General features: G+C 50.6%; 2 protein-coding genes across 2 annotated transcripts; both read left to right on the top strand.

Moving 5' to 3' along the window:
• Positions 1-530: 530 nt before the first annotated feature.
• LOC306952785 (dynein light chain roadblock-type 1-like) lies at positions 531-6,238 on the top strand (the record flags this gene model as incomplete). Its single annotated transcript, XM_079543541.1, has 4 exons — positions 531-545; positions 2,906-2,981; positions 3,501-3,668; positions 6,101-6,238. The coding sequence occupies 4 exons, from the start codon at positions 531-533 to the stop codon at positions 6,142-6,144; spliced, it is 303 nt and encodes a 100-aa protein (XP_079399667.1). The 3' UTR covers positions 6,145-6,238.
• Positions 6,239-16,527: 10,289 nt separating this feature from the next.
• Positions 16,528-22,142, top strand: LOC306952784 (dynein light chain roadblock-type 1-like; the record flags this gene model as incomplete). Its single annotated transcript, XM_079543540.1, has 4 exons — positions 16,528-16,542; positions 18,904-18,979; positions 19,499-19,666; positions 22,099-22,142. The coding sequence occupies 4 exons, from the start codon at positions 16,528-16,530 to the stop codon at positions 22,140-22,142; spliced, it is 303 nt and encodes a 100-aa protein (XP_079399666.1).
• Positions 22,143-24,698: the final 2,556 nt, after the last annotated feature.

Here is a 24,698-nt window from a genome sequence, read left to right as displayed (position 1 = left end):
GCTACCCGGGCCCGACCGTTGCCGCGGCGTCGCGCTTGACCCCTCTCAGAACGCGTGCTTCCGGGTCAGCAGCGCGCCCTGCCCTCTGATTGGTGGAGCCGGCGGCGCGTGCGCGCGGGGCGTTACTGGGCGCTGAGGCGGCGGGTCGCGATGGTGAGTGATGCGGTCGGGCCGGGGCCGCTCCTCAGGCCGTGCTGCGCGGCTTGGGTGCTGAGCGCGGGCCGGGCCTGCTGGGGCGGGAACTGCGCCGCCGGGATCGCTAGGGAGCGGCTGGGAGCCGCGGGGCGCTGGGGCGGCCGGCAGCGCCCGAAGCCGTGCGGGGGGAGGCCGCGGCGCTGCCCTGCTCCGCTGCGGTGCCTGAACGCCGGGGATTCTGGGCCGGCCGCGGGGCCCGACCGTTACTGTGGCGAGGCGCTTGACCCCTCTCAGAACGCGTGCTTCCGGGTCAGCAGCGCGCCCTGCCCGCTGATTGGTGGAGCCGGCGGCGCGTGCGCGCGGGGCGTTACTGGGCGCTGAGGCGGCGGGTCGCGATGGTGAGTGATGCGGTCGGGCCGGGGCCGCTCCTCAGGCCGTGCTGCGCGGCTTGGGTGCTGAGCGCGGGCCGGGCCTGCTGGGGCGGGAACTGCGCCGCCGGGGTCGCTAGGGAGCCGCGGGGAGCCGCGGGGCGCTGGGGCGGCCGGCAGCGCCCGAAGCCGTGCGGGGGGAGGCCGCGGCGCTGCCCTGCTCCGCTGCGGTGCCTGAACGCCGGGGATTCTGGGCCGTCTGTGCATCCGAGCTGCGGGTCGAGACAGCCGGAGGGAAGGCCGTGTTAATTACCGGCTTCTTCAGGCTGATGTTCTGTGGAACCCGGAACATCCTTTTATTTTTTTTTTTGGTTTTTAATTGTGCATTTGTGGCAGGATGCTTCCTGTCCAGATTGCGGCAGGTGGTTGTGGCGTTAGGGCTCAGTCTGTGTGGAAATAAAGGAGTGCGGATGGAAGCTGTATGTGAAGAACTGCAGCAGCTCGTTGGGACACGCAGTGCTGTGGGACTGTGGCTCACGCCTTCTAAGCAAAACTGCCGTGCTGATATGCGGCTTGTATGTCTTGTATGTTTATGTAAGAGTCTGACAGGAGGAGATTCTGATTTCCTTTTACAGAGCGCATCTCTTTCCCAGATGCTATCTCTTGCATCACCCAGCCTTATGTTGGGATTAAGGTTTTGTTTGCCGCTCGGATTCAGTACGTGATGTTTTTCTGGGTGATGTTTTTGTTGGCCTGGTGGATGGCAGGGGCTGAGTGAGGTGTTGGGGAGGAGTCTCCTCTGTGTGCAGCTCCGGAAGACATCCCTGAACAAACAGCTGTGAGCTGCCAGAGCTGCTCCCCCTCCTCTGAGTTGGGTTAACTGCTGGTTGGTAGAGGAGATTCAAAATCAGCGTAGTTCTGTCTGGATGCTTCTTGGCACCCAAGCAGATTTGTTGAGGTCTGTTTAGGTATTTGATGACTTTGGGCTCAGATGCATTTATGAAGAAGACAGGACGTTTTTTCAGATGGAACAGAGAGTTCCGTCTGAACAGAGCCGCTGTTTATCACTCAGCATTTTCACACCCTGTAGTTATCTGGGCTTTTTTTCTCTTTCCTTGTCTCCCAAGTGGAAGCAGTCCAGCATTCAGAAGAAATCAAGGCCTCCGCCAAAGCAATTAAAGTTTTTTGTTTTTTTTTTTTTTTTTTTTTTTTTTTTTTTTTTTTCTGTGTAGGATAATAATTCTGCTTTGTCAAAACAAGCTCAGGTGGTGCTGTGTGATCATAGCAGCAGTCTGCATTACTCTGAAAGCTCCCAAAGCCCCGTGGAAGTTTGCTGGCAGTTCTTAGGCTGAGCTAATGCTTTTTTTTGCTGACACAAATCACCTCTCCCAGCTGGGGAGGTGGGCAGGGGGTTTACTCACGGTGCCTGGCAAATGCAGCCCCGTTGCCAGGTGCCCCCTGTAGCTCTGGCCTTTCCCATGACTTCAGCTGATTCTTTTGTTCTGTGCCAGGTCTTGCAGGATCTGAAATGTGCAGCACGCCTCTGTTTCCTTTACAGGGAATCAAAAACATAAAAACTGATGCTTGGGCCTTCAGTCATCTTTTTTTCTTTTATCTCTGGGGGAGTTGATTTTCCAAAGTAGTGATCCCTACACCGACAATAACTCTAAATAAAGAGCACGGATCACTTCTTCCTTTTGCTTTTTATGTTTTTAATTCCTCTTAGCACTGGTTTGAGAAAAGGGAGGGTAGTTTTGCATGTAGAGCGTGCATTATTCTGTTTTGTTCATGAATTCCATTTGTAGGTACACAGATTTTGCTCTGTGCCTATACTGTAGCAGTCTAAGAAGTCTTCCCTCTGTGAGCCAGCAGTAAGGAGCTCATTCATGGGGCTGCAGGAGGGTTGGGAGGAGGAGAGGGTAAAATTAAAAGAGTTCCAAGTTTGCACAAGATTGTAATCACAAACGACTGAAGATTACTCAGACAGATCATAGGATGGCTTGGGTTGGAAAAAAGCCTAAGGATCATCGAGTTCCAACCCCCTGCCACAGGCAGCACCACCAACCTCCAGATCTGGCACCAGACCAGGCTGCCCAGGGCTCCATCCAATGTGGTTTTGAACACCTGCAGAGATGGGGCATCCGCAGCCTCTCTGGGCAGCTGCTCCAGCACCTCACCACTCTCTCTGGAAAGAACTTCCCCCTGATATCCAAAATGAGTGGAAACCAACTAAAAAGACCAGGCAGAGAAAATAGTACCAAAGCACACAGTGCTTTCTGGAAAGGTACAGGCAGTGTCTGTGTGTCATCTTTGTGCATCTTTACTGTCAGGCACATTGTTGTGAGGCTTTAGTTGAAGGCAACCAGCACCTGTGATCTTTTGATTTGCGCTGTTTTTTGCAGGCTGAGGTAGAAGAAACGCTGAAGCGAATTCAGAGCCAGAGAGGAGTGCAAGGAATCATTGTTGTTAATTCTGAAGGTACTGTCAGTCTGTTTTCTCAGATCATAACTTACACCGCTCGTGCTTTTTAAGGAGTTGCAGTTGATGTCTCTCTCAGCAGAGATTTTCCTGTACTTAAGCTCAGCTGTTAAAATTGTGTGTCAGTTTAAGCCAAATGTTTTCTAGAAATAATCCTTAGAAAACATGGCAGATGTTTCCACTCTCCCCCTAAAACACTTATTTTTGTTTTTATTTATCTGTTTATACATCTCAGATGAATAACTGGCAAAGCAAAAGGAAACCACTGATGTTAGTAGAGGGAAGCGGTTATTCTCACCTTCATCTGTGGTTGCAGAACTTAACCTCTCTGTCTTATTTCTGTTCATGCTCTTCTTGTAAGCTTTCAAAAGAGCACTCCTGCTCCCACCCCCCTGTTTTAGCTCTCTAACCCATACTCAGGTTCACTGGCCACTGCAGTTGGATACGGTGATACCTGGAGGGAGTTGGTTCAAAAGCTGTGTTGCTGACCCTTGCTGTCCCCGTGGTGGCTTCTTGCAGGTATTCCTATCAGAAGCACTATGGACAACACCACAACCATTCACTATGTTGCCCTACTGCAGCACTTCATCGTGAGGGGGAGGAGAATCGTGCAAGACATCGATCCCCAAAATGACCTCACCTTCCTGCGGATCCGCTCCAAGAAAAATGAGATCTTGGTTGCTCCAGGTAAGAGGAAGCAGGCTGAAAGCACCCAGCAGATACTTCTCTCGTGAGGTCTGCCAGAGTCACCTGTTGGCTTCTCTGCGGTAGAGATGCTGTGAGCCTGAGAAATGAGTTCTGCATGCTGCTTTTATTCATGTTGCCTACTCTGTTCTTTTCCAAAGGCTTTGCCCTTCATTGCTTTCTTCAGTTGGAAATTTTATCACTGACCTTAGCTTGCTTTTTCATGCCGCAGTGTTGCGAAATCACTTTCCTCGTTTAATTTTCTCGGAGTAGAAATGGTTAATTAGCATTTGACAGCGTGTTGCAGCCTCTCATGCTTAGCGTTTTTCAATATGGAATCCAGAAAGTCGGAAGGAAATGTTTTGAGACCAGTTTCACCTAGCTGAGTGCTGAACTTACAAACCAGTGTCATGCATTGACATGGGATAGTTCAATTGGAAACTGGCACGAGGTTGGACCATCACTGCACGTCCTGTCCTTGGTTCCCAGCAGCAGATCCCAGCTGCTCCCTCTGCTCCCCCTCCTCAGGGGCTGCAGGGCACAGTGAGGCCGCCTCTCAGCCTCCTGTTCTTCAGACCAGGCAACCCCAGTGCCCTCAGGCTCTCCTCACAGCACTCGTTTTCCTGCTGCTCTGTGTCCTCCTCAGGATGCTTCCAAGAACCTCAATAACCCTGCTATGTTGTGGAGCCCAGGGCTGTACACAGTGTTCAAGCTGAGGCCACACCAGTGCTAAATATTGTGGAAGAATCACCTCTTTTGACTGTTGGTTGTGCTTTGTGTAATACACCCCAAAACGTTTGCCTCTCAGCTGCCAGGGCACACTGCTGGCTCTTGCTGAGCCTGCTGCCACCAGTGCCCTCGGTCCCTTCCCACTGAGCTGCTCCAGCCACTTAGCTGTAACATCTGCTAATTCCCTCAGAAGCAAGTCCTGCCAAACTCCATGGACCATGGCCGTTCAGCTGGTACAGCTGCATCCCTACAATTGTAATGTCTGCTAATTGAAAGTTACTGCTTCCCCTGTGATGTCCTCCAACTCAGAGGTCCAGGCAAACCAAGATCTGTTGCTGCTGTTAAATACTGAGGCAGAAAAGGCGTTAGACATCTCCACCTGTGAGGTGACCTTTCACCCCAAGTATCAGTCCCCTGTTTTCCTTTGGCCTCCTCTTGCTGCTGACAAACTTGCAAAAGCCTTTTTGTTGTCTCACACCACACTGCTCAGCATCAACTCAAGTACAGCTTTGGCTTTTCTTGTTTTCTCCCTGCAGATCCGAACTGCAGCTCGGTACTCTCCCTCTGAAACCAGACCTTGCTTCCAGATGCTGTGTGCTTTCTTGTTTTGCCCCAGTTCCAGGTGTTCCCTCTTCAGCCAGGCCAGCTGCCCCACTTGCTTGGCACATGGCACAGTGGGATTGCCTGCTCCCAGGCTTTTGAAAGGCGTTTCTTGAGAAGTGACTAGCTCTCCTGGGCCCCTGGATACTGGAGAGCAGAATTGTAGGGGACACTGCTAATTTGCTCCCTGAGAAGCTTAAAGTTTGCTCTCTTTAAAAGTTCGTGGTGACAATTCTGCCTTTTTTTTTCCTCCTTACACTAAAAATTTTGAACTCAACCACTTCATGATCCCTGTGGCCACGACGGCTGCCTGCTGTCACAGCGTCCATAGGGCCTTCCCTCTTCGTACGTGAAGTGCAGGAGGGCTTCTGTCCTAGCTGGCTCACTCAGTACCTGTGAGTACTCGTTCCACTTCTGGCTCAGAGGAAAGGATTTTAACATGTAGCTGTACTGGGTCACAGAATGTGGCAGCAGCCTTCTTTCTGGAGATACTCCTCGGTATTTCAGCCAGCTATGAAACAGGGATGAGTTGCATTAATGGTGCAGGAACTCAGCTTTGTTCCTTTGGGCTGTAGTGGCATTCTGCTGGTGGGGAGGCAAAGAAGGAGGCTGGTGCTCCAGCAGGCAGCTGTGCAGGAGCTGGTCGGAGCAGTGCTTGGGGAAGAGAGGCTCTGGGGTTTGTGCTGGTGCATCCTCTCATTTCCATACGAAAGATGGAAAGAGAAATAACCATTACTCCAGAACAAATGCAGCTGGAACCCCTTCGGTCCAGCAGCCTGGCTGTGAGATATGGGAAATCGCTGTCTTGCGCTGCCTAGTTTGCTTGAGTCATTGCACGTGTCAGTTATTCTCATTTATTAGGGATGAACGGTGTTAAATTTGGCTCTTGAGCATGTGAGACTTTTCCACCACGAGACTCAGATAAGTGATCCAACACGTCAAACCTGTTCTGATCACTGGGGATGAATGTCAGGACAGCGTATCAGTGAGATACGAGAAAGAGACAAAGCTGGAAGTCCCTGTATTTAGCACCAGGGATGCTTTTCTTTGTGAATAAGTATCAACAATGAGAGAATAATTTGTTTTTTTTTTCTTTTCCCTTCCAGAAAAAGACTACTTCATGATTGTCGTCCAGAATCCAAACGAATGATTCCACTCGCTTGATCTGCTTTTTTCCCTTTGCCCAACTTTCTTTTTTTTAATTTAATGCTAAAGAGTTTTTTGTTGTGCCACTTCTGCGATGTTTTGCCACTGTTGTGCCACTTCTGCGATGTTTTGCCACTGTTGTGCCACTTCTGCGATGTTTTGGAGGAACCAAAGCAGGTGTTCTTGTTGTCTGTATGCTTTTTACATATAGAAAAAATGGCTTCTTTTGGGATCACTCGTCATTTTGAGAAGGAAATGGTGAATTAGAACCGGGTGACCTTGGCAGTGAAAAAAAGTGAAATAAAAATGCAACAGATGCTTTTAATAGTTGACAAGATAACATAAAAAACCCTAGTAACGTTCTACAAGATTATTCTCTGTACATTTCCTTGATCCTGTCGCCATTATTAGAGCTGAGCTCTTACACTATTACTTTTGAATGACTAAATATGAAACCTTCCTGTCCTGTTGTTCTCTCTTATTTTATAAGTTACTTGTAAAAGTCTGGTCATATTAAATTTAAAAAGTGTCATCAGTGATGGCTTTTGTCTTGTTTTTCCTTGTCTTGTAAGGAATTCAATTATTGTCACAATTGTTTTTTGTTTTTTTTCCTTCAAAAAGTAGAACCTTTGTAGGGCGTTTTACCTCTCTGCTGCTTTCTCTGAACAGTGATTCACTGAAAATACATGTGCTACATGCTTATAATTGCCTCAGAGGTTGGAGTGTTTTTCCATCGCGTCTCTTTGTTGTCTCAGGCAGCAACAGAGGTGCTGTGCCTGAATGCAGACATCGAGGCTCTGTTGGAGCTCTCAGCTGTCGCAGTTCAGGAGCTGCTTTCATCTGATCCTTGCTCTCGTCATTTTTCTGTGCATGTTGTTGAAGATAAAAATGTTATCTGGTTCCTCCGAAATAATAAAGAAAATGTTTCTCTGTAGCCTTGAAAAGGTCTTGTAACTGCATGCAGAGTTGAAGAATTTGTGCCCGGTGTTTGTGTCACCAGTTTGTCCCATGTGGCAGACACAGCTCTGCCTTGTACTGAAATGTCCTTGCGCTCTGCAGAATGCCGCAGCCCACATTAAAAAATGATGCATATTGTCTTGTGCTGCACTTCCTCTGTGTGCTCAGCTCAGTACTGGGGGCGGCATCAGCAGCGTGCAGCACTCCGAGAGCCCTGTTCCTCCCCAGGCTGCTCTGTCCCATGGGATGGGAGGGCTGTGCAGTGAGCTGTTCCATCTTGCCTGCTGGGCTCCCTCCTTTTCACCCCTCTGACCTAGAAGTTATGTGATGGCAGTTTTATCAGCACGAAAGGATTTCCCTTGGTTCAGTAACTGCAGCCTTACTGGGGGATGCTGCTGCTTGTGCTGGCGAGGGGTTGCTCCTGCCTGACAAATCCGTGTTAGCAGAAGTGCCCAGCCTGTGTTCAGATCTGCCTTCTGGAAGCTACAGGCAGTGCTGGGGACACGGGGTAATGCCTGGTTAGTGCCTGGTTTTACACCTGGGAACAGAATTAGAATCTGTGTGATCTCAGCAGGTTATGGGATCAACCGGGCAATTGGCTGCAGTAAAGTTTTGGAGTCTGTTAGTAAAAACGTTGGTGTTGGTTTGGACGCTTTTCTGCATTTCAGAGCAGAAAGTTCTGTGGTGTGTATGTGGTGACTAAGCAGCAAAGGTCACCTGAATGTTCAGCATTTTATAATGTGTTTTCAGACTTGGGCGTTGATTTACAGACCGTTTCTATTTTTTTAGATGGTGTTTTTGACCGTAAAAGCCAGAAATGTTTTCGGAAGAGAACAGAAATCCTAACTTGAAATCGCTCCTATGGTCAGTCCTGCAGCACCTGCCTGTCCATATTCTTTGGTATTTTAAGAACTTGCTCATATTTTGAGCATCTCGGCTGTCATCACTGTGACTCAGGGTTGGCTGCTGCTCAGTTCGTGAACTGTTTCTCCCATCAGATGTCTGACCACAGCAAACTGGTGCCTCCCTGCAGTCAGGTTCTGTGCCAAGCAGTGATTAATGTAAACATCCATCTCCTAGGTCAGAAGTCTAACTCACATAGCACGCGTACGCTGACTTTTATTATTTAATTTTGATTTGATACACAGCAGCTTACATGAAACATGCCATCTGTTACAATTTAATTAAATATTGTCTCCAGAAAATTACTTCCAGCAAGCTGGAAGCTCTGGATAATATCTGAATAATGAGGCAAGGCAGAAGAAAAATATGTCTTCAGTTGTTTCCTTTATTTTTTATTGTTTGTGGCCGGAGAAACGTTTCCCTGCAGGCTGTGACCTGCTGGTGTGTTTTCGCTTTCCCTGGGAGGTGCGACTGCTACTCTTAGTGCCGAAGAGTTTTTGGTGCCCAGCATTCTATTTGACTCTTCCTTAAGGTAACTATCCTGCTATCCTATCTGTATCCTGTCTGCCTTTAGGACAGAGGGATGTTTGTTTTCCCCTAGGAGCCTGTAGGCAGCCAATTGAACAACGAAGATCATGCATGCTTTCTGCATTGCCTTGAGGCCGAAAATGAGACTATAAACTTCCAGTGAAATTGATTATATATGTGTGCGTGTGTGTTCCAAGGTGCTGTTCCCTATCTGACTTTGAATATATTGAGGAACTTGAATAAAAGGGTCTTGAAGCTGATTTTGGGGTGCCACATCCAGCTGGTGAGGGCAGGGCCTTGTTTATGTTATGCTATTGCCAATTTTACACCAGGTGAATCAAAGTTGTTTCATTTTTATTTTTCAAGCAGGGTGGATCGAGGTGAAGAACAATACTCTCTTTTAAAGTATTACATATACATGTGCATATATATGTATATATACACATAACATACGTATTATGGAGATAAAGCTTCTTGGATCTGGAGCATCAGAAGAGCCCCAGAGATCTGACAGGAAGGAATTGCTCTGCATAGGTGTCAGGGAGGTCTTCAGTAAGGTTGGCTGTAGAAAAGTGAAGGCCAGGAAAGAGTCTGGGTGATGTTTTGCTGCTTACCTGTGTTTGCTGCGCCTGGGCCTAGTCAGTCATGGGAATTACTGACATTCAGGTAAAACTACAGACAACAGCAAATTGAAGAAGACAGAAGAATATGCATTATGGTTCTAGGCTCTTTTTCGTAGCCTGAAAACAGAGAACACTGACTCAAAGACTGTGGCTTTGAGCTGTTCTGTGTTACAACTGCAGAATGGCCTGACTTGCTGTCTTTGGGGAACGGATCCCTCTGAAGGCAGAGGAAGCACTTGCTGCAAAGACTGAGCAAACAAACCCTGATGCGTTAACAAGCTGATGAAAGGGGTTTGAGTTACGGCTCTGCGCTGCAAGCAGCAGCACTTGAGGCCCAGCCTCCTACTGAGATAAGGACTTGGCAGAGGAACGGAGGTGATAACACCTAAAGGATCGCAAAAGACAGACTAGTGGAAACACCTGTGGATCTTCAGACAGGTCTTTCGCCTGCTATGGACATATGGATCTTTCAGCAGCTATTTGTCTGCCTGAGATACGCTGTGATTGAGCAGCACTTCTTTCACATACAGGACATCTGTTTACCTTGTCTTTATTAAAGCTTTTGCTAGGCACAGCTGAAGGGAATGAAGGCAAGGCCTCCAGCAGGGCAGGCTGCCCGTTGGTTAGCCCTGAGCAGAGCTGTGTGTGCGGGGCTGCGGGGCGCTGAGCTCTGACAGAACCATCGCTGCAGAAGTCTGAGCATCATCACGGTCTGTGTCAGCAGAAATATACTTCAGCAGCACGACAGCATTCCTCAGGGAGCTTCCGTAGAGTCACAAACGTGCAGAGTGCTTATCACCAGTGGGGCTCACCCTGCAGGAATGCTAGCATGTATAAAGCTGGCTGTTGGTCCTGTGTTGCTGCAGGACGGCTTGCTGCAGCTGGTTTGATCCCGCCGGGTCGGTCTGTCCATCTGTTCCTCATCAAAAATGGTTAGTGCTTAGCAGGTTAATAACAGTAACAAGTTCCTCGTGTCAGCCTGCAGTCTGTAATGTCAGTCCGCTTGCTTTATCTCAGTACTGCAACTTTCACTTCTGCATTTTTTGATGAAAAGGACCCTTTTGATAATCAGAGCATTTTTAAAAGATGCATGGAAGCCTTTATGTCTCTTTGAAGCAGGGATGTGTTCCATGTCTGCCTGTTTCCACAGCCTGTCGTACACCACAGGGCGTTGTTTCATAACACAGCTTTCATTGCAGCATGCCTTCATGGGGACGTTAAGCGTGGCTCTCTGCAAAACATTGTCGCTGTTTGCTGCTGGGTTTGATTCATTCACAGCTCTAGAAACAGCCCGCTCTATTTGTAGGTGTGATTTGGTCTTCCAGGCACGCAGGCAGCATGCGCAGCGGGGTGAGACAGCAGGATGGGCCGCTCCAGGGTGCGAGGGGCAATAAGCAGAGCGGATGGGGGCTTCACCCATGGGCACAGAGTGGTGGGACGGGGGGGTGGCTTTAACTACGAGAGGGGAGATTCAGCTCAGATGAGTATTAATTACTCTGAGGTAATCAGAGCGGGACAGGCGGCACCGCCCCTCCGCAGGCACGTCACGGTGACGTCACGGCCCTCCGCCGCCCCGCCTGCCGCGGTGACGTCACCGCCCGCTCCGCCGCAGCCCGCGCAGCCGCGCCATACGGAGCCGCCGCCGGCACCTGCGCTCCGGCCCGGCCGCCGCCATGCCTTCGGACCGGCCCTTCAAGCAGCGCCGCACCTTCGGTGAGCGAGCGGGCGAGCGGGCGGGCGGGCGGGGAGGGAGCGCGGCGCTCGGCGGGTGAGGCGAGGCCGGGGCCGCGCGGTGCCGCGGGGCGGGCTGTGCCCTCCGGCCGGGCTGTGCCCTCCGGCTCCTTCTCCTCGCGGCGCTGAGCGCAACCCGCAGAGCGCACCGCGCTGCCCTCGTTTCCCATCGTTGTGCCGCCCGGATCCGCGCTCGGCCCGCTGCGTGTCGTGCGGGGCGGGCCGGCGGGCCCAGCCGCTCACGCCGCGGTCCTTTGGGCTGCCGGAGGCCGCTCGCCTCTTCGCAAATCGCCCCGGTGCCCCCGCCCGGCTCGCCGAGGGCGCCGTGCCGCGCTGCCGAGGCCCGGCGGGTTCCGCGCTCGCCTGGAAAGCGGCGTTTTGCTGAATGGAGGCGGTGGGAAATCTCCGATGAGGCGGCGGTTCCCGCACGGGGCGCAGCGCTGTGCCGGGCCCGGCAGTGCGGGCTGCTGGAGCTGCTGCTGCTTGTGACCTTTGCCGGCCGGGCGGCTGAGCCCAGCGACCCGTAGCCCTTCTCAGAAGCTTTTTATTATGAGCAGCAGCACCCTAAATGACACCCTTAGTAACCGCCTGCTGCTGAGCTGGTGGGAATGGAGCGGGAGGAGTCTGCTTTGCTTTTGTGCATTGCTCAGACTGGAGGAAAACAAAACTCGAGGCTCCGAGTGACTGAAGGAGAGCAGGATTAAAATAGACCCGGAGGGAAAAGGGGGAGAGGGAGTTGGGTGCTGTGAGAGCCGCGGGTGTCTGCGCCATCCTCTGCCCTTTGGCTCCCAGCTGATCTGCAGAGCTCAGCGGGAGGAGGAGGACGAGGAGGCCGCTTTGGGTCAGGGCTGGGATCGCTGGAGAAAGTAAACATGGCTTGTTTTCATCTTCAGCTCATTGCACAACGGGAGCAGGAAGCAATTGTTTACAGTGCCGTTGGAGAGAGCCGATGGAAAATATTTCCAGTGCCACTGCACCCTCAGAACGGCTCTGTTTGTGAGGCCGCGAAGCTGTAGAGAAGTGGAACGGCTCCAAAGGAGCAGAAAAGGCAGAGTCAGAGTGTGGCTGTTTACAAGAGCCGCCCAGGCTCCGGTGTCACAGCACGTGGCTTGGTGAGGCCTTGGCCCACTGCCCTGAGCTGAGGCTCTGCTGTTCTTTGTGCCCGTTTTCCCCATTCTTGTAGTGTTGAGACTTGTTTTTCCATCGAGTTTCTTCTGCATGCTCGTCTGCTTTGTCTTGGGTCCATTCTGAATACATTTTCTGGATTTCTGTGAGTTCTTGTTGAGGACTCGAGTACAGAGCTGAGGCACGGGGCGCTCCCAGTGCCTGATACGCACCCCTGGGGGTGCCTGCTGGGGGTTGTGCTCCCTGCTGTGTCTGTGGCAGTGTCTTTGGGTTGGAGGTGAGGTCTGACGGAGCCCCTCAGCTGCCATGTACAAACCTGCCCGTGGATGCTGAGGGAGCTGCATTCTGCTTAGTCAGATCCGTGGTAGGAGTCCAGAACAGTTCCCAGAATGAAGCTGTGGTCTGTGTCACAGGAATGGGGTGTCCTGGCTGCAGCCCATGTGCGGCCGCCTGCTGACCCTGCGGTGCTTCCTATGAGGAGAGCATCTTTGGGCTGAATGCTCCCATCCCAGGTGCGGTTTTCTGGGAGTTTGCCTTCACTTCTGGCAGCGTACTTCTCGTACAGGAAAGGCAGCAAGCAGGGAGAGCGGCGCATGGAACTGAAGAGCAGCCTTCACCAGGTGGCAGCGGGGTGAGAAAGGGGATTGTCCATCTCCGCTCTGTCCCTGTGAGACCCCACCTCCGTACTGCATCCAGCCGTGAGGCTGCTGGCACAGGAAGGGCACGGAGCTGCAGCAGCAGGTCCAGAGGAGGACACAAAGGTGCTCAGAGGGCTGGAGCACCTCTGCTATGGAGACAGGCCAGGGAGCTGGGAGTGTTCCACCTGGAGGAGGGAAGGCTGCACGGAGACCTCATTGCAGCCTTGCACAATTTAAAGGGAGATTATAAACAGGAGGAAAATCAACTTTTTACGCGGGTAGATGGTGAGAGGACAAGGAGGAACAGTTTAAACTAGAGGGAAGATTCAGATTAAATGTCAGGGGAAAGTTTTTCTCTGAGAGGGCGATACAGCAGTGGCATTGCTGCCCAGAGCTGGGGTTGCCCTGTTCCTGGAGGTGCCCACGGCCATGGATGGGGCCCTGGGCAACCTGATGGAGTGGTTGGCAGCCCTGCCCACGGCAAAGGGGCTGGAAATAGGTGATCTTTGAGGTCCCTTCCAGCCCAAACCATTCAGTGATTCTGTGACTCACCAAGTGTGAGCTGGCCATGCTTATACCAGTGGGAAGACCACTAATGGACAGAGTGTCCCACGTGCCGTCCTGTGCTTGTCATAACTGTTATGCTTCATATTTGGCCTGGAGCTGGGGCTGTTCAGTGGGTTGGCTCGTCTGCACACCGTGATATGAGGGTTCATGTAATGGTGCTGCAAGAGCTGAGAGCCCTGACGCGAGGTTTGCTGCTGCTCTTTGGTGCCTGGCTGTCTCTATCTGCTTGTGTTGCTTGCCAAGGGCATTGTGTGACGTGAGCTGATGTGGGGCTGACTAACAGCACTTACGAAAATGCTGAATGGATGATAGAAGGTGAACAGATGCCGACGACAAATGCCAGTGAGGTATACAGACCACAAATGCTGATCATTTTTTATTTTGTTTTTGTTTTTAAACAAAAGCTCCTGACCAATAGCCAGCAATAATACAAAGTACAGCCTGCGTGTATTTTGTTGATTATTTAACATTGTCTTTGCACAAAAAGCGTGAAGTATCCACTGAACCAGCAGGGTGGAGGTGCTGCTGACGGTAGGATCAGCAGCCCTGGCACTCACACAGCAGCATTCCATGCGTCGTCTGTTTGTTTCACCTGCTGGGTTTGTTGTGCTCTTGGAGCTGTCTGATGCCCCTTGTCTTCAGAAGGTTGTTTGGGAACAGGCTGCAAGGAAAAAGGAAGGAGCTCCTGCCTGGCTCTCGTGCCTGCACAGCTCCCTGCTCCCACGTGCTCCAGTGACCGGCCGCCGTCTCTTTGTACATGCATGCGTGTGTTCTGCTGCATCTAAATGTAGCTCTGTCAAAAATGCCAGTTGTTTGCTTGAGCAATTTGAAGTGTCCTGAGCACTTCTGAGAAACAGGAGTGTGTTCCTGCTGGCTCAGAGATTTGTAATTGTCAAGTTGTAAGGATGGAAGGAAAGGTCAAACAGAAGGCAGAGGAAAGCCCTGGCAGAGGACAGCCTGCTCGTCACACAGGAACTGGTTGTTCTTTTTCCAGGACTAGTGAAACTGTGATTAAACAGTGAGAAAAAAACAGTCCTTCATCTGGAACACTTAATGTGAACACAGTGTACACAGTCCAAACACCACGTGGGAAATATTTTCCTTAATGTTGAAGGGAAAGCTCTCAACATCTGCTTTCTCTTTCTCACCTTCTTCTGCCTTTCACACAGCCCCTGTTCCCTGGAAGCAGAGCTGTTGGCTCCCTTACGCCTTTTTGTAGCAAAGGTGCCCTGAAACTTAGTGAGAAACAACAGCCTTTGCTCGATTACCTTCAACTGGTGTGAAAACCTCTGGTTGGATTTAACAAGCTGGTGATTTCTTTCCCTGTCTGATTGTACCGTATCCGTCCTTTCTGGAGCATCAGAGCTGATACTTCCTGGGTACAGAATCACAGAATCGTTATAATTGGTAAAGACTGCTAAGATCATCAAGTCCAACTGCCAGCCCATCCCTCTGTGCCCACTGACCTTGTCCCTCAGTGCCACATCTCTGTGTTTCTTAAACACCTCCAGGGATGGTTACCCTGCCACCACCTCAAGCAGTTTGTGCCACTGCATCATCATTCTTCCAGAAAAGAAGTTTTTCCTAACATCCAGCCTGAACCTTAAAGCTTAAGGCCATTCCCTCGGATCCTGTCACTAATCAGCTGGGAGCAGAGGCTGAGCCCCTGCCTCCTTTCAGGGGGCTATAGGGGGTGGTGAGGTCTCCCCTTGAGCCTTCTGTTCTCCAGACTGAACAGTCCCATTCCCTCAGCACTCAGTCGCTTTGCCCGGGTCATCTGTAAAGCCATTAAACAGGGCTGGTCTCAATACTGACCCCTGGGGAACTCCACTAGTGACTGGAGCTCCATTCACCACCGCTGTCTGGACCTGGCCATCCACCCAATGAAGACTACAACTGCCCCAGCTGTGGGCTGCCAGCTTCAGGTGCGTCCCTTTCCCCTGGGCTGTAAGTGAAGAGAAGAGGCTGAGGGGCTGAAGCCCAAGCACTGTTCTGTTCTTCAGGCTCCGTCCACCTGCCCAGACCCGGCTCTACTCGCCTGGCTGCAGCCATGTCTCTTTGCTTGGCATCCCCTATGGTGATGTGATTTTGTGCTTTTCTGAGTCTCTGTGTTTTGCTGGGCACATGGAGATGCCCACTGGTGTTGTGGATGTCCTGAAGTTGCCAGCAGAAGTAGCACTGTCTGAGCAGTGGGGTCTGGTATGCACCCTGCATGACCTGGAGCAGGGGGGCACCATGCTGTGTGACCAGAGATCAACTGTCCTGACTTGAGTGTACACTTCCAGTTGCTGTGACTCTGCTGTCCCATGTATGCTCCCAGGGCAGCGCTGGCCTCCAGGCCTTGTCCTGCTTTTCAGGTGTGGGAGGCTGCTGCTGCTCCTGCAGTGCCCTGGCCAGGAATGAGCTCTGCAACACTGGGCAGGGATGGCAGGTCAGCTGTTGTGTGAGCTCTGCACGTAAACATGGGTGGATTTCCTGGTAGGTAGAGTCCTCAGGGCAGTGCGTTACGTAAATATTTATTGACCTTCATCTGAAATGAGCTGTGCAATGTGCCAAAAGCAGCGGACTGAGTCAGCGTCCGGTTTTGTGGCACGGCCGTGCTTTCCCTGTCACGGACAGTGCAGCAGAACTGAGGCACCTGGAAGGGAAGGGCTTGTGCTGCATTCCAAGCAAGGAGGGCTTGCCAGAGGCAGGTCTTCATCTATGGCAAGAGATGGAGAGGCTGTGTTCCTTCAGGCTGCGTCTCTTCAGGGCCAGGGCCGGTCTAGTATGAGATTGAAGTACGGCTACCCGGGCCCGACCGTTGCCGCGGCGTCGCGCTTGACCCCTCTCAGAACGCGTGCTTCCGGGTCAGCAGCGCGCCCTGCCCTCTGATTGGTGGAGCCGGCGGCGCGTGCGCGCGGGGCGTTACTGGGCGCTGAGGCGGCGGGTCGCGATGGTGAGTGATGCGGTCGGGCCGGGGCCGCTCCTCAGGCCGTGCTGCGCGGCTTGGGTGCTGAGCGCGGGCCGGGCCTGCTGGGGCGGGAACTGCGCCGCCGGGATCGCTAGGGAGCGGCTGGGAGCCGCGGGGCGCTGGGGCGGCCGGCAGCGCCCGAAGCCGTGCGGGGGGAGGCCGCGGCGCTGCCCTGCTCCGCTGCGGTGCCTGAACGCCGGGGATTCTGGGCCGGCCGCGGGGCCCGACCGTTACTGTGGCGAGGCGCTTGACCCCTCTCAGAACGCGTGCTTCCGGGTCAGCAGCGCGCCCTGCCCGCTGATTGGTGGAGCCGGCGGCGCGTGCGCGCGGGGCGTTACTGGGCGCTGAGGCGGCGGGTCGCGATGGTGAGTGATGCGGTCGGGCCGGGGCCGCTCCTCAGGCCGTGCTGCGCGGCTTGGGTGCTGAGCGCGGGCCGGGCCTGCTGGGGCGGGAACTGCGCCGCCGGGGTCGCTAGGGAGCCGCGGGGAGCCGCGGGGCGCTGGGGCGGCCGGCAGCGCCCGAAGCCGTGCGGGGGGAGGCCGCGGCGCTGCCCTGCTCCGCTGCGGTGCCTGAACGCCGGGGATTCTGGGCCGTCTGTGCATCCGAGCTGCGGGTCGAGACAGCCGGAGGGAAGGCCGTGTTAATTACCGGCTTCTTCAGGCTGATGTTCTGTGGAACCCGGAACATCCTTTTATTTTTTTTTTTGGTTTTTAATTGTGCATTTGTGGCAGGATGCTTCCTGTCCAGATTGCGGCAGGTGGTTGTGGCGTTAGGGCTCAGTCTGTGTGGAAATAAAGGAGTGCGGATGGAAGCTGTATGTGAAGAACTGCAGCAGCTCGTTGGGACACGCAGTGCTGTGGGACTGTGGCTCACGCCTTCTAAGCAAAACTGCCGTGCTGATATGCGGCTTGTATGTCTTGTATGTTTATGTAAGAGTCTGACAGGAGGAGATTCTGATTTCCTTTTACAGAGCGCATCTCTTTCCCAGATGCTATCTCTTGCATCACCCAGCCTTATGTTGGGATTAAGGTTTTGTTTGCCGCTCGGATTCAGTACGTGATGTTTTTCTGGGTGATGTTTTTGTTGGCCTGGTGGATGGCAGGGGCTGAGTGAGGTGTTGGGGAGGAGTCTCCTCTGTGTGCAGCTCCGGAAGACATCCCTGAACAAACAGCTGTGAGCTGCCAGAGCTGCTCCCCCTCCTCTGAGTTGGGTTAACTGCTGGTTGGTAGAGGAGATTCAAAATCAGCGTAGTTCTGTCTGGATGCTTCTTGGCACCCAAGCAGATTTGTTGAGGTCTGTTTAGGTATTTGATGACTTTGGGCTCAGATGCATTTATGAAGAAGACAGGACGTTTTTTCAGATGGAACAGAGAGTTCCGTCTGAACAGAGCCGCTGTTTATCACTCAGCATTTTCACACCCTGTAGTTATCTGGGCTTTTTTTCTCTTTCCTTGTCTCCCAAGTGGAAGCAGTCCAGCATTCAGAAGAAATCAAGGCCTCCGCCAAAGCAATTAAAGTTTTTTTTTTTTTTTTTTTTTTTTTTTTTTTTTTTTTTTTTTTTCTGTGTAGGATAATAATTCTGCTTTGTCAAAACAAGCTCAGGTGGTGCTGTGTGATCATAGCAGCAGTCTGCATTACTCTGAAAGCTCCCAAAGCCCCGTGGAAGTTTGCTGGCAGTTCTTAGGCTGAGCTAATGCTTTTTTTTGCTGACACAAATCACCTCTCCCAGCTGGGGAGGTGGGCAGGGGGTTTACTCACGGTGCCTGGCAAATGCAGCCCCGTTGCCAGGTGCCCCCTGTAGCTCTGGCCTTTCCCATGACTTCAGCTGATTCTTTTGTTCTGTGCCAGGTCTTGCAGGATCTGAAATGTGCAGCACGCCTCTGTTTCCTTTACAGGGAATCAAAAACATAAAAACTGATGCTTGGGCCTTCAGTCATCTTTTTTTCTTTTATCTCTGGGGGAGTTGATTTTCCAAAGTAGTGATCCCTACACCGACAATAACTCTAAATAAAGAGCACGGATCACTTCTTCCTTTTGCTTTTTATGTTTTTAATTCCTCTTAGCACTGGTTTGAGAAAAGGGAGGGTAGTTTTGCATGTAGAGCGTGCATTATTCTGTTTTGTTCATGAATTCCATTTGTAGGTACACAGATTTTGCTCTGTGCCTATACTGTAGCAGTCTAAGAAGTCTTCCCTCTGTGAGCCAGCAGTAAGGAGCTCATTCATGGGGCTGCAGGAGGGTTGGGAGGAGGAGAGGGTAAAATTAAAAGAGTTCCAAGTTTGCACAAGATTGTAATCACAAACGACTGAAGATTACTCAGACAGATCATAGGATGGCTTGGGTTGGAAAAAAGCCTAAGGATCATCGAGTTCCAACCCCCTGCCACAGGCAGCACCACCAACCTCCAGATCTGGCACCAGACCAGGCTGCCCAGGGCTCCATCCAATGTGGTTTTGAACACCTGCAGAGATGGGGCATCCGCAGCCTCTCTGGGCAGCTGCTCCAGCACCTCACCACTCTCTCTGGAAAGAACTTCCCCCTGATATCCAAAATGAGTGGAAACCAACTAAAAAGACCAGGCAGAGAAAATAGTACCAAAGCACACAGTGCTTTCTGGAAAGGTACAGGCAGTGTCTGTGTGTCATCTTTGTGCATCTTTACTGTCAGGCACATTGTTGTGAGGCTTTAGTTGAAGGCAACCAGCACCTGTGATCTTTTGATTTGCGCTGTTTTTTGCAGGCTGAGGTAGAAGAAACGCTGAAGCGAATTCAGAGCCAGAGAGGAGTGCAAGGAATCATTGTTGTTAATTCTGAAGGTACTGTCAGTCTGTTTTCTCAGATCATAACTTACACCGCTCGTGCTTTTTAAGGAGTTGCAGTTGATGTCTCTCTCAGCAGAGATTTTCCTGTACTTAAGCTCAGCTGTTAAAATTGTGTGTCAGTTTAAGCCAAATGTTTTCTAGAAATAATCCTTAGAAAACATGGCAGATGTTTCCACTCTCCCCCTAAAACACTTATTTTTGTTTTTATTTATCTGTTTATACATCTCAGATGAATAACTGGCAAAGCAAAAGGAAACCACTGATGTTAGTAGAGGGAAGCGGTTATTCTCACCTTCATCTGTGGTTGCAGAACTTAACCTCTCTGTCTTATTTCTGTTCATGCTCTTCTTGTAAGCTTTCAAAAGAGCACTCCTGCTCCCACCCCCCTGTTTTAGCTCTCTAACCCATACTCAGGTTCACTGGCCACTGCAGTTGGATACGGTGATACCTGGAGGGAGTTGGTTCAAAAGCTGTGTTGCTGACCCTTGCTGTCCCCGTGGTGGCTTCTTGCAGGTATTCCTATCAGAAGCACTATGGACAACACCACAACCATTCACTATGTTGCCCTACTGCAGCACTTCATCGTGAGGGGGAGGAGAATCGTGCAAGACATCGATCCCCAAAATGACCTCACCTTCCTGCGGATCCGCTCCAAGAAAAATGAGATCTTGGTTGCTCCAGGTAAGAGGAAGCAGGCTGAAAGCACCCAGCAGATACTTCTCTCGTGAGGTCTGCCAGAGTCACCTGTTGGCTTCTCTGCGGTAGAGATGCTGTGAGCCTGAGAAATGAGTTCTGCATGCTGCTTTTATTCATGTTGCCTACTCTGTTCTTTTCCAAAGGCTTTGCCCTTCATTGCTTTCTTCAGTTGGAAATTTTATCACTGACCTTAGCTTGCTTTTTCATGCCGCAGTGTTGCGAAATCACTTTCCTCGTTTAATTTTCTCGGAGTAGAAATGGTTAATTAGCATTTGACAGCGTGTTGCAGCCTCTCATGCTTAGCGTTTTTCAATATGGAATCCAGAAAGTCGGAAGGAAATGTTTTGAGACCAGTTTCACCTAGCTGAGTGCTGAACTTACAAACCAGTGTCATGCATTGACATGGGATAGTTCAATTGGAAACTGGCACGAGGTTGGACCATCACTGCACGTCCTGTCCTTGGTTCCCAGCAGCAGATCCCAGCTGCTCCCTCTGCTCCCCCTCCTCAGGGGCTGCAGGGCACAGTGAGGCCGCCTCTCAGCCTCCTGTTCTTCAGACCAGGCAACCCCAGTGCCCTCAGGCTCTCCTCACAGCACTCGTTTTCCTGCTGCTCTGTGTCCTCCTCAGGATGCTTCCAAGAACCTCAATAACCCTGCTATGTTGTGGAGCCCAGGGCTGTACACAGTGTTCAAGCTGAGGCCACACCAGTGCTAAATATTGTGGAAGAATCACCTCTTTTGACTGTTGGTTGTGCTTTGTGTAATACACCCCAAAACGTTTGCCTCTCAGCTGCCAGGGCACACTGCTGGCTCTTGCTGAGCCTGCTGCCACCAGTGCCCTCGGTCCCTTCCCACTGAGCTGCTCCAGCCACTTAGCTGTAACATCTGCTAATTCCCTCAGAAGCAAGTCCTGCCAAACTCCATGGACCATGGCCGTTCAGCTGGTACAGCTGCATCCCTACAATTGTAATGTCTGCTAATTGAAAGTTACTGCTTCCCCTGTGATGTCCTCCAACTCAGAGGTCCAGGCAAACCAAGATCTGTTGCTGCTGTTAAATACTGAGGCAGAAAAGGCGTTAGACATCTCCACCTGTGAGGTGACCTTTCACCCCAAGTATCAGTCCCCTGTTTTCCTTTGGCCTCCTCTTGCTGCTGACAAACTTGCAAAAGCCTTTTTGTTGTCTCACACCACACTGCTCAGCATCAACTCAAGTACAGCTTTGGCTTTTCTTGTTTTCTCCCTGCAGATCCGAACTGCAGCTCGGTACTCTCCCTCTGAAACCAGACCTTGCTTCCAGATGCTGTGTGCTTTCTTGTTTTGCCCCAGTTCCAGGTGTTCCCTCTTCAGCCAGGCCAGCTGCCCCACTTGCTTGGCACATGGCACAGTGGGATTGCCTGCTCCCAGGCTTTTGAAAGGCGTTTCTTGAGAAGTGACTAGCTCTCCTGGGCCCCTGGATACTGGAGAGCAGAATTGTAGGGGACACTGCTAATTTGCTCCCTGAGAAGCTTAAAGTTTGCTCTCTTTAAAAGTTCGTGGTGACAATTCTGCCTTTTTTTTTCCTCCTTACACTAAAAATTTTGAACTCAACCACTTCATGATCCCTGTGGCCACGACGGCTGCCTGCTGTCACAGCGTCCATAGGGCCTTCCCTCTTCGTACGTGAAGTGCAGGAGGGCTTCTGTCCTAGCTGGCTCACTCAGTACCTGTGAGTACTCGTTCCACTTCTGGCTCAGAGGAAAGGATTTTAACATGTAGCTGTACTGGGTCACAGAATGTGGCAGCAGCCTTCTTTCTGGAGATACTCCTCGGTATTTCAGCCAGCTATGAAACAGGGATGAGTTGCATTAATGGTGCAGGAACTCAGCTTTGTTCCTTTGGGCTGTAGTGGCATTCTGCTGGTGGGGAGGCAAAGAAGGAGGCTGGTGCTCCAGCAGGCAGCTGTGCAGGAGCTGGTCGGAGCAGTGCTTGGGGAAGAGAGGCTCTGGGGTTTGTGCTGGTGCATCCTCTCATTTCCATACGAAAGATGGAAAGAGAAATAACCATTACTCCAGAACAAATGCAGCTGGAACCCCTTCGGTCCAGCAGCCTGGCTGTGAGATATGGGAAATCGCTGTCTTGCGCTGCCTAGTTTGCTTGAGTCATTGCACGTGTCAGTTATTCTCATTTATTAGGGATGAACGGTGTTAAATTTGGCTCTTGAGCATGTGAGACTTTTCCACCACGAGACTCAGATAAGTGATCCAACACGTCAAACCTGTTCTGATCACTGGGGATGAATGTCAGGACAGCGTATCAGTGAGATACGAGAAAGAGACAAAGCTGGAAGTCCCTGTATTTAGCACCAGGGATGCTTTTCTTTGTGAATAAGTATCAACAATGAGAGAATAATTTGTTTTTTTTTTCTTTTCCCTTCCAGAAAAAGACTACTTCATGATTGTCGTCCAGAATCCAAACGAATGATTCCACTCGCTTGATCTGCTTTTTTCCCTTTGCCCAACTTTCTTTTTTTTAATTTAATGCTAAAGAGTTTTTTGTTGTGCCACTTCTGCGATGTTTTGCCACTGTTGTGCCACTTCTGCGATGTTTTGGAGGAACCAAAGCAGGTGTTCTTGTTGTCTGTATGCTTTTTACATATAGAAAAAATGGCTTCTTTTGGGATCACTCGTCATTTTGAGAAGGAAATGGTGAATTAGAACCGGGTGACCTTGGCAGTGAAAAAAAGTGAAATAAAAATGCAACAGATGCTTTTAATAGTTGACAAGATAACATAAAAAACCCTAGTAACGTTCTACAAGATTATTCTCTGTACATTTCCTTGATCCTGTCGCCATTATTAGAGCTGAGCTCTTACACTATTACTTTTGAATGACTAAATATGAAACCTTCCTGTCCTGTTGTTCTCTCTTATTTTATAAGTTACTTGTAAAAGTCTGGTCATATTAAATTTAAAAAGTGTCATCAGTGATGGCTTTTGTCTTGTTTTTCCTTGTCTTGTAAGGAATTCAATTATTGTCACAATTGTTTTTTGTTTTTTTTCCTTCAAAAAGTAGAACCTTTGTAGGGCGTTTTACCTCTCTGCTGCTTTCTCTGAACAGTGATTCACTGAAAATACATGTGCTACATGCTTATAATTGCCTCAGAGGTTGGAGTGTTTTTCCATCGCGTCTCTTTGTTGTCTCAGGCAGCAACAGAGGTGCTGTGCCTGAATGCAGACATCGAGGCTCTGTTGGAGCTCTCAGCTGTCGCAGTTCAGGAGCTGCTTTCATCTGATCCTTGCTCTCGTCATTTTTCTGTGCATGTTGTTGAAGATAAAAATGTTATCTGGTTCCTCCGAAATAATAAAGAAAATGTTTCTCTGTAGCCTTGAAAAGGTCTTGTAACTGCATGCAGAGTTGAAGAATTTGTGCCCGGTGTTTGTGTCACCAGTTTGTCCCATGTGGCAGACACAGCTCTGCCTTGTACTGAAATGTCCTTGCGCTCTGCAGAATGCCGCAGCCCACATTAAAAAATGATGCATATTGTCTTGTGCTGCACTTCCTCTGTGTGCTCAGCTCAGTACTGGGGGCGGCATCAGCAGCGTGCAGCACTCCGAGAGCCCTGTTCCTCCCCAGGCTGCTCTGTCCCATGGGATGGGAGGGCTGTGCAGTGAGCTGTTCCATCTTGCCTGCTGGGCTCCCTCCTTTTCACCCCTCTGACCTAGAAGTTATGTGATGGCAGTTTTATCAGCACGAAAGGATTTCCCTTGGTTCAGTAACTGCAGCCTTACTGGGGGATGCTGCTGCTTGTGCTGGCGAGGGGTTGCTCCTGCCTGACAAATCCGTGTTAGCAGAAGTGCCCAGCCTGTGTTCAGATCTGCCTTCTGGAAGCTACAGGCAGTGCTGGGAACACGGGGTAATGCCTGGTTAGTGCCTGGTTTTACACCTGGGAACAGAATTAGAATCTGTGTGATCTCAGCAGGTTATGGGATCAACCGGGCAATTGGCTGCAGTAAAGTTTTGGAGTCTGTTAGTAAAAACGTTGGTGTTGGTTTGGACGCTTTTCTGCATTTCAGAGCAGAAAGTTCTGTGGTGTGTATGTGGTGACTAAGCAGCAAAGGTCACCTGAATGTTCAGCATTTTATAATGTGTTTTCAGACTTGGGCGTTGATTTACAGACCGTTTCTATTTTTTTAGATGGTGTTTTTGACCGTAAAAGCCAGAAATGTTTTCGGAAGAGAACAGAAATCCTAACTTGAAATCGCTCCTATGGTCAGTCCTGCAGCACCTGCCTGTCCATATTCTTTGGTATTTTAAGAACTTGCTCATATTTTGAGCATCTCGGCTGTCATCACTGTGACTCAGGGTTGGCTGCTGCTCAGTTCGTGAACTGTTTCTCCCATCAGATGTCTGACCACAGCAAACTGGTGCCTCCCTGCAGTCAGGTTCTGTGCCAAGCAGTGATTAATGTAAACATCCATCTCCTAGGTCAGAAGTCTAACTCACATAGCACGCGTACGCTGACTTTTATTATTTAATTTTGATTTGATACACAGCAGCTTACATGAAACATGCCATCTGTTACAATTTAATTAAATATTGTCTCCAGAAAATTACTTCCAGCAAGCTGGAAGCTCTGGATAATATCTGAATAATGAGGCAAGGCAGAAGAAAAATATGTCTTCAGTTGTTTCCTTTATTTTTTATTGTTTGTGGCCGGAGAAACGTTTCCCTGCAGGCTGTGACCTGCTGGTGTGTTTTCGCTTTCCCTGGGAGGTGCGACTGCTACTCTTAGTGCCGAAGAGTTTTTGGTGCCCAGCATTCCATTTGACTCTTCCTTAAGGTAACTATCCTGCTATCCTATCTGTATCCTGTCTGCCTTTAGGACAGAGGGATGTTTGTTTTCCCCTAGGAGCCTGTAGGCAGCCAATTGAACAGCGAAGATCATGCATGCTTTCTGCATTGCCTTGAGGCCGAAAATGAGACTATAAACTTCCAGTGAAATTGATTATATATGTGTGCGTGTGTGTTCCAAGGTGCT

Source organism: Tetrao urogallus, assembly GCF_951394365.1.
Source record: "Tetrao urogallus genome assembly, chromosome: 16".
Classification (NCBI taxonomy): domain Eukaryota; kingdom Metazoa; phylum Chordata; class Aves; order Galliformes; family Phasianidae; genus Tetrao; species Tetrao urogallus.
The sequence above is the reverse complement of the archived record's forward strand: the minus strand, read 5'-3'. Positions and strand labels throughout refer to the sequence as shown.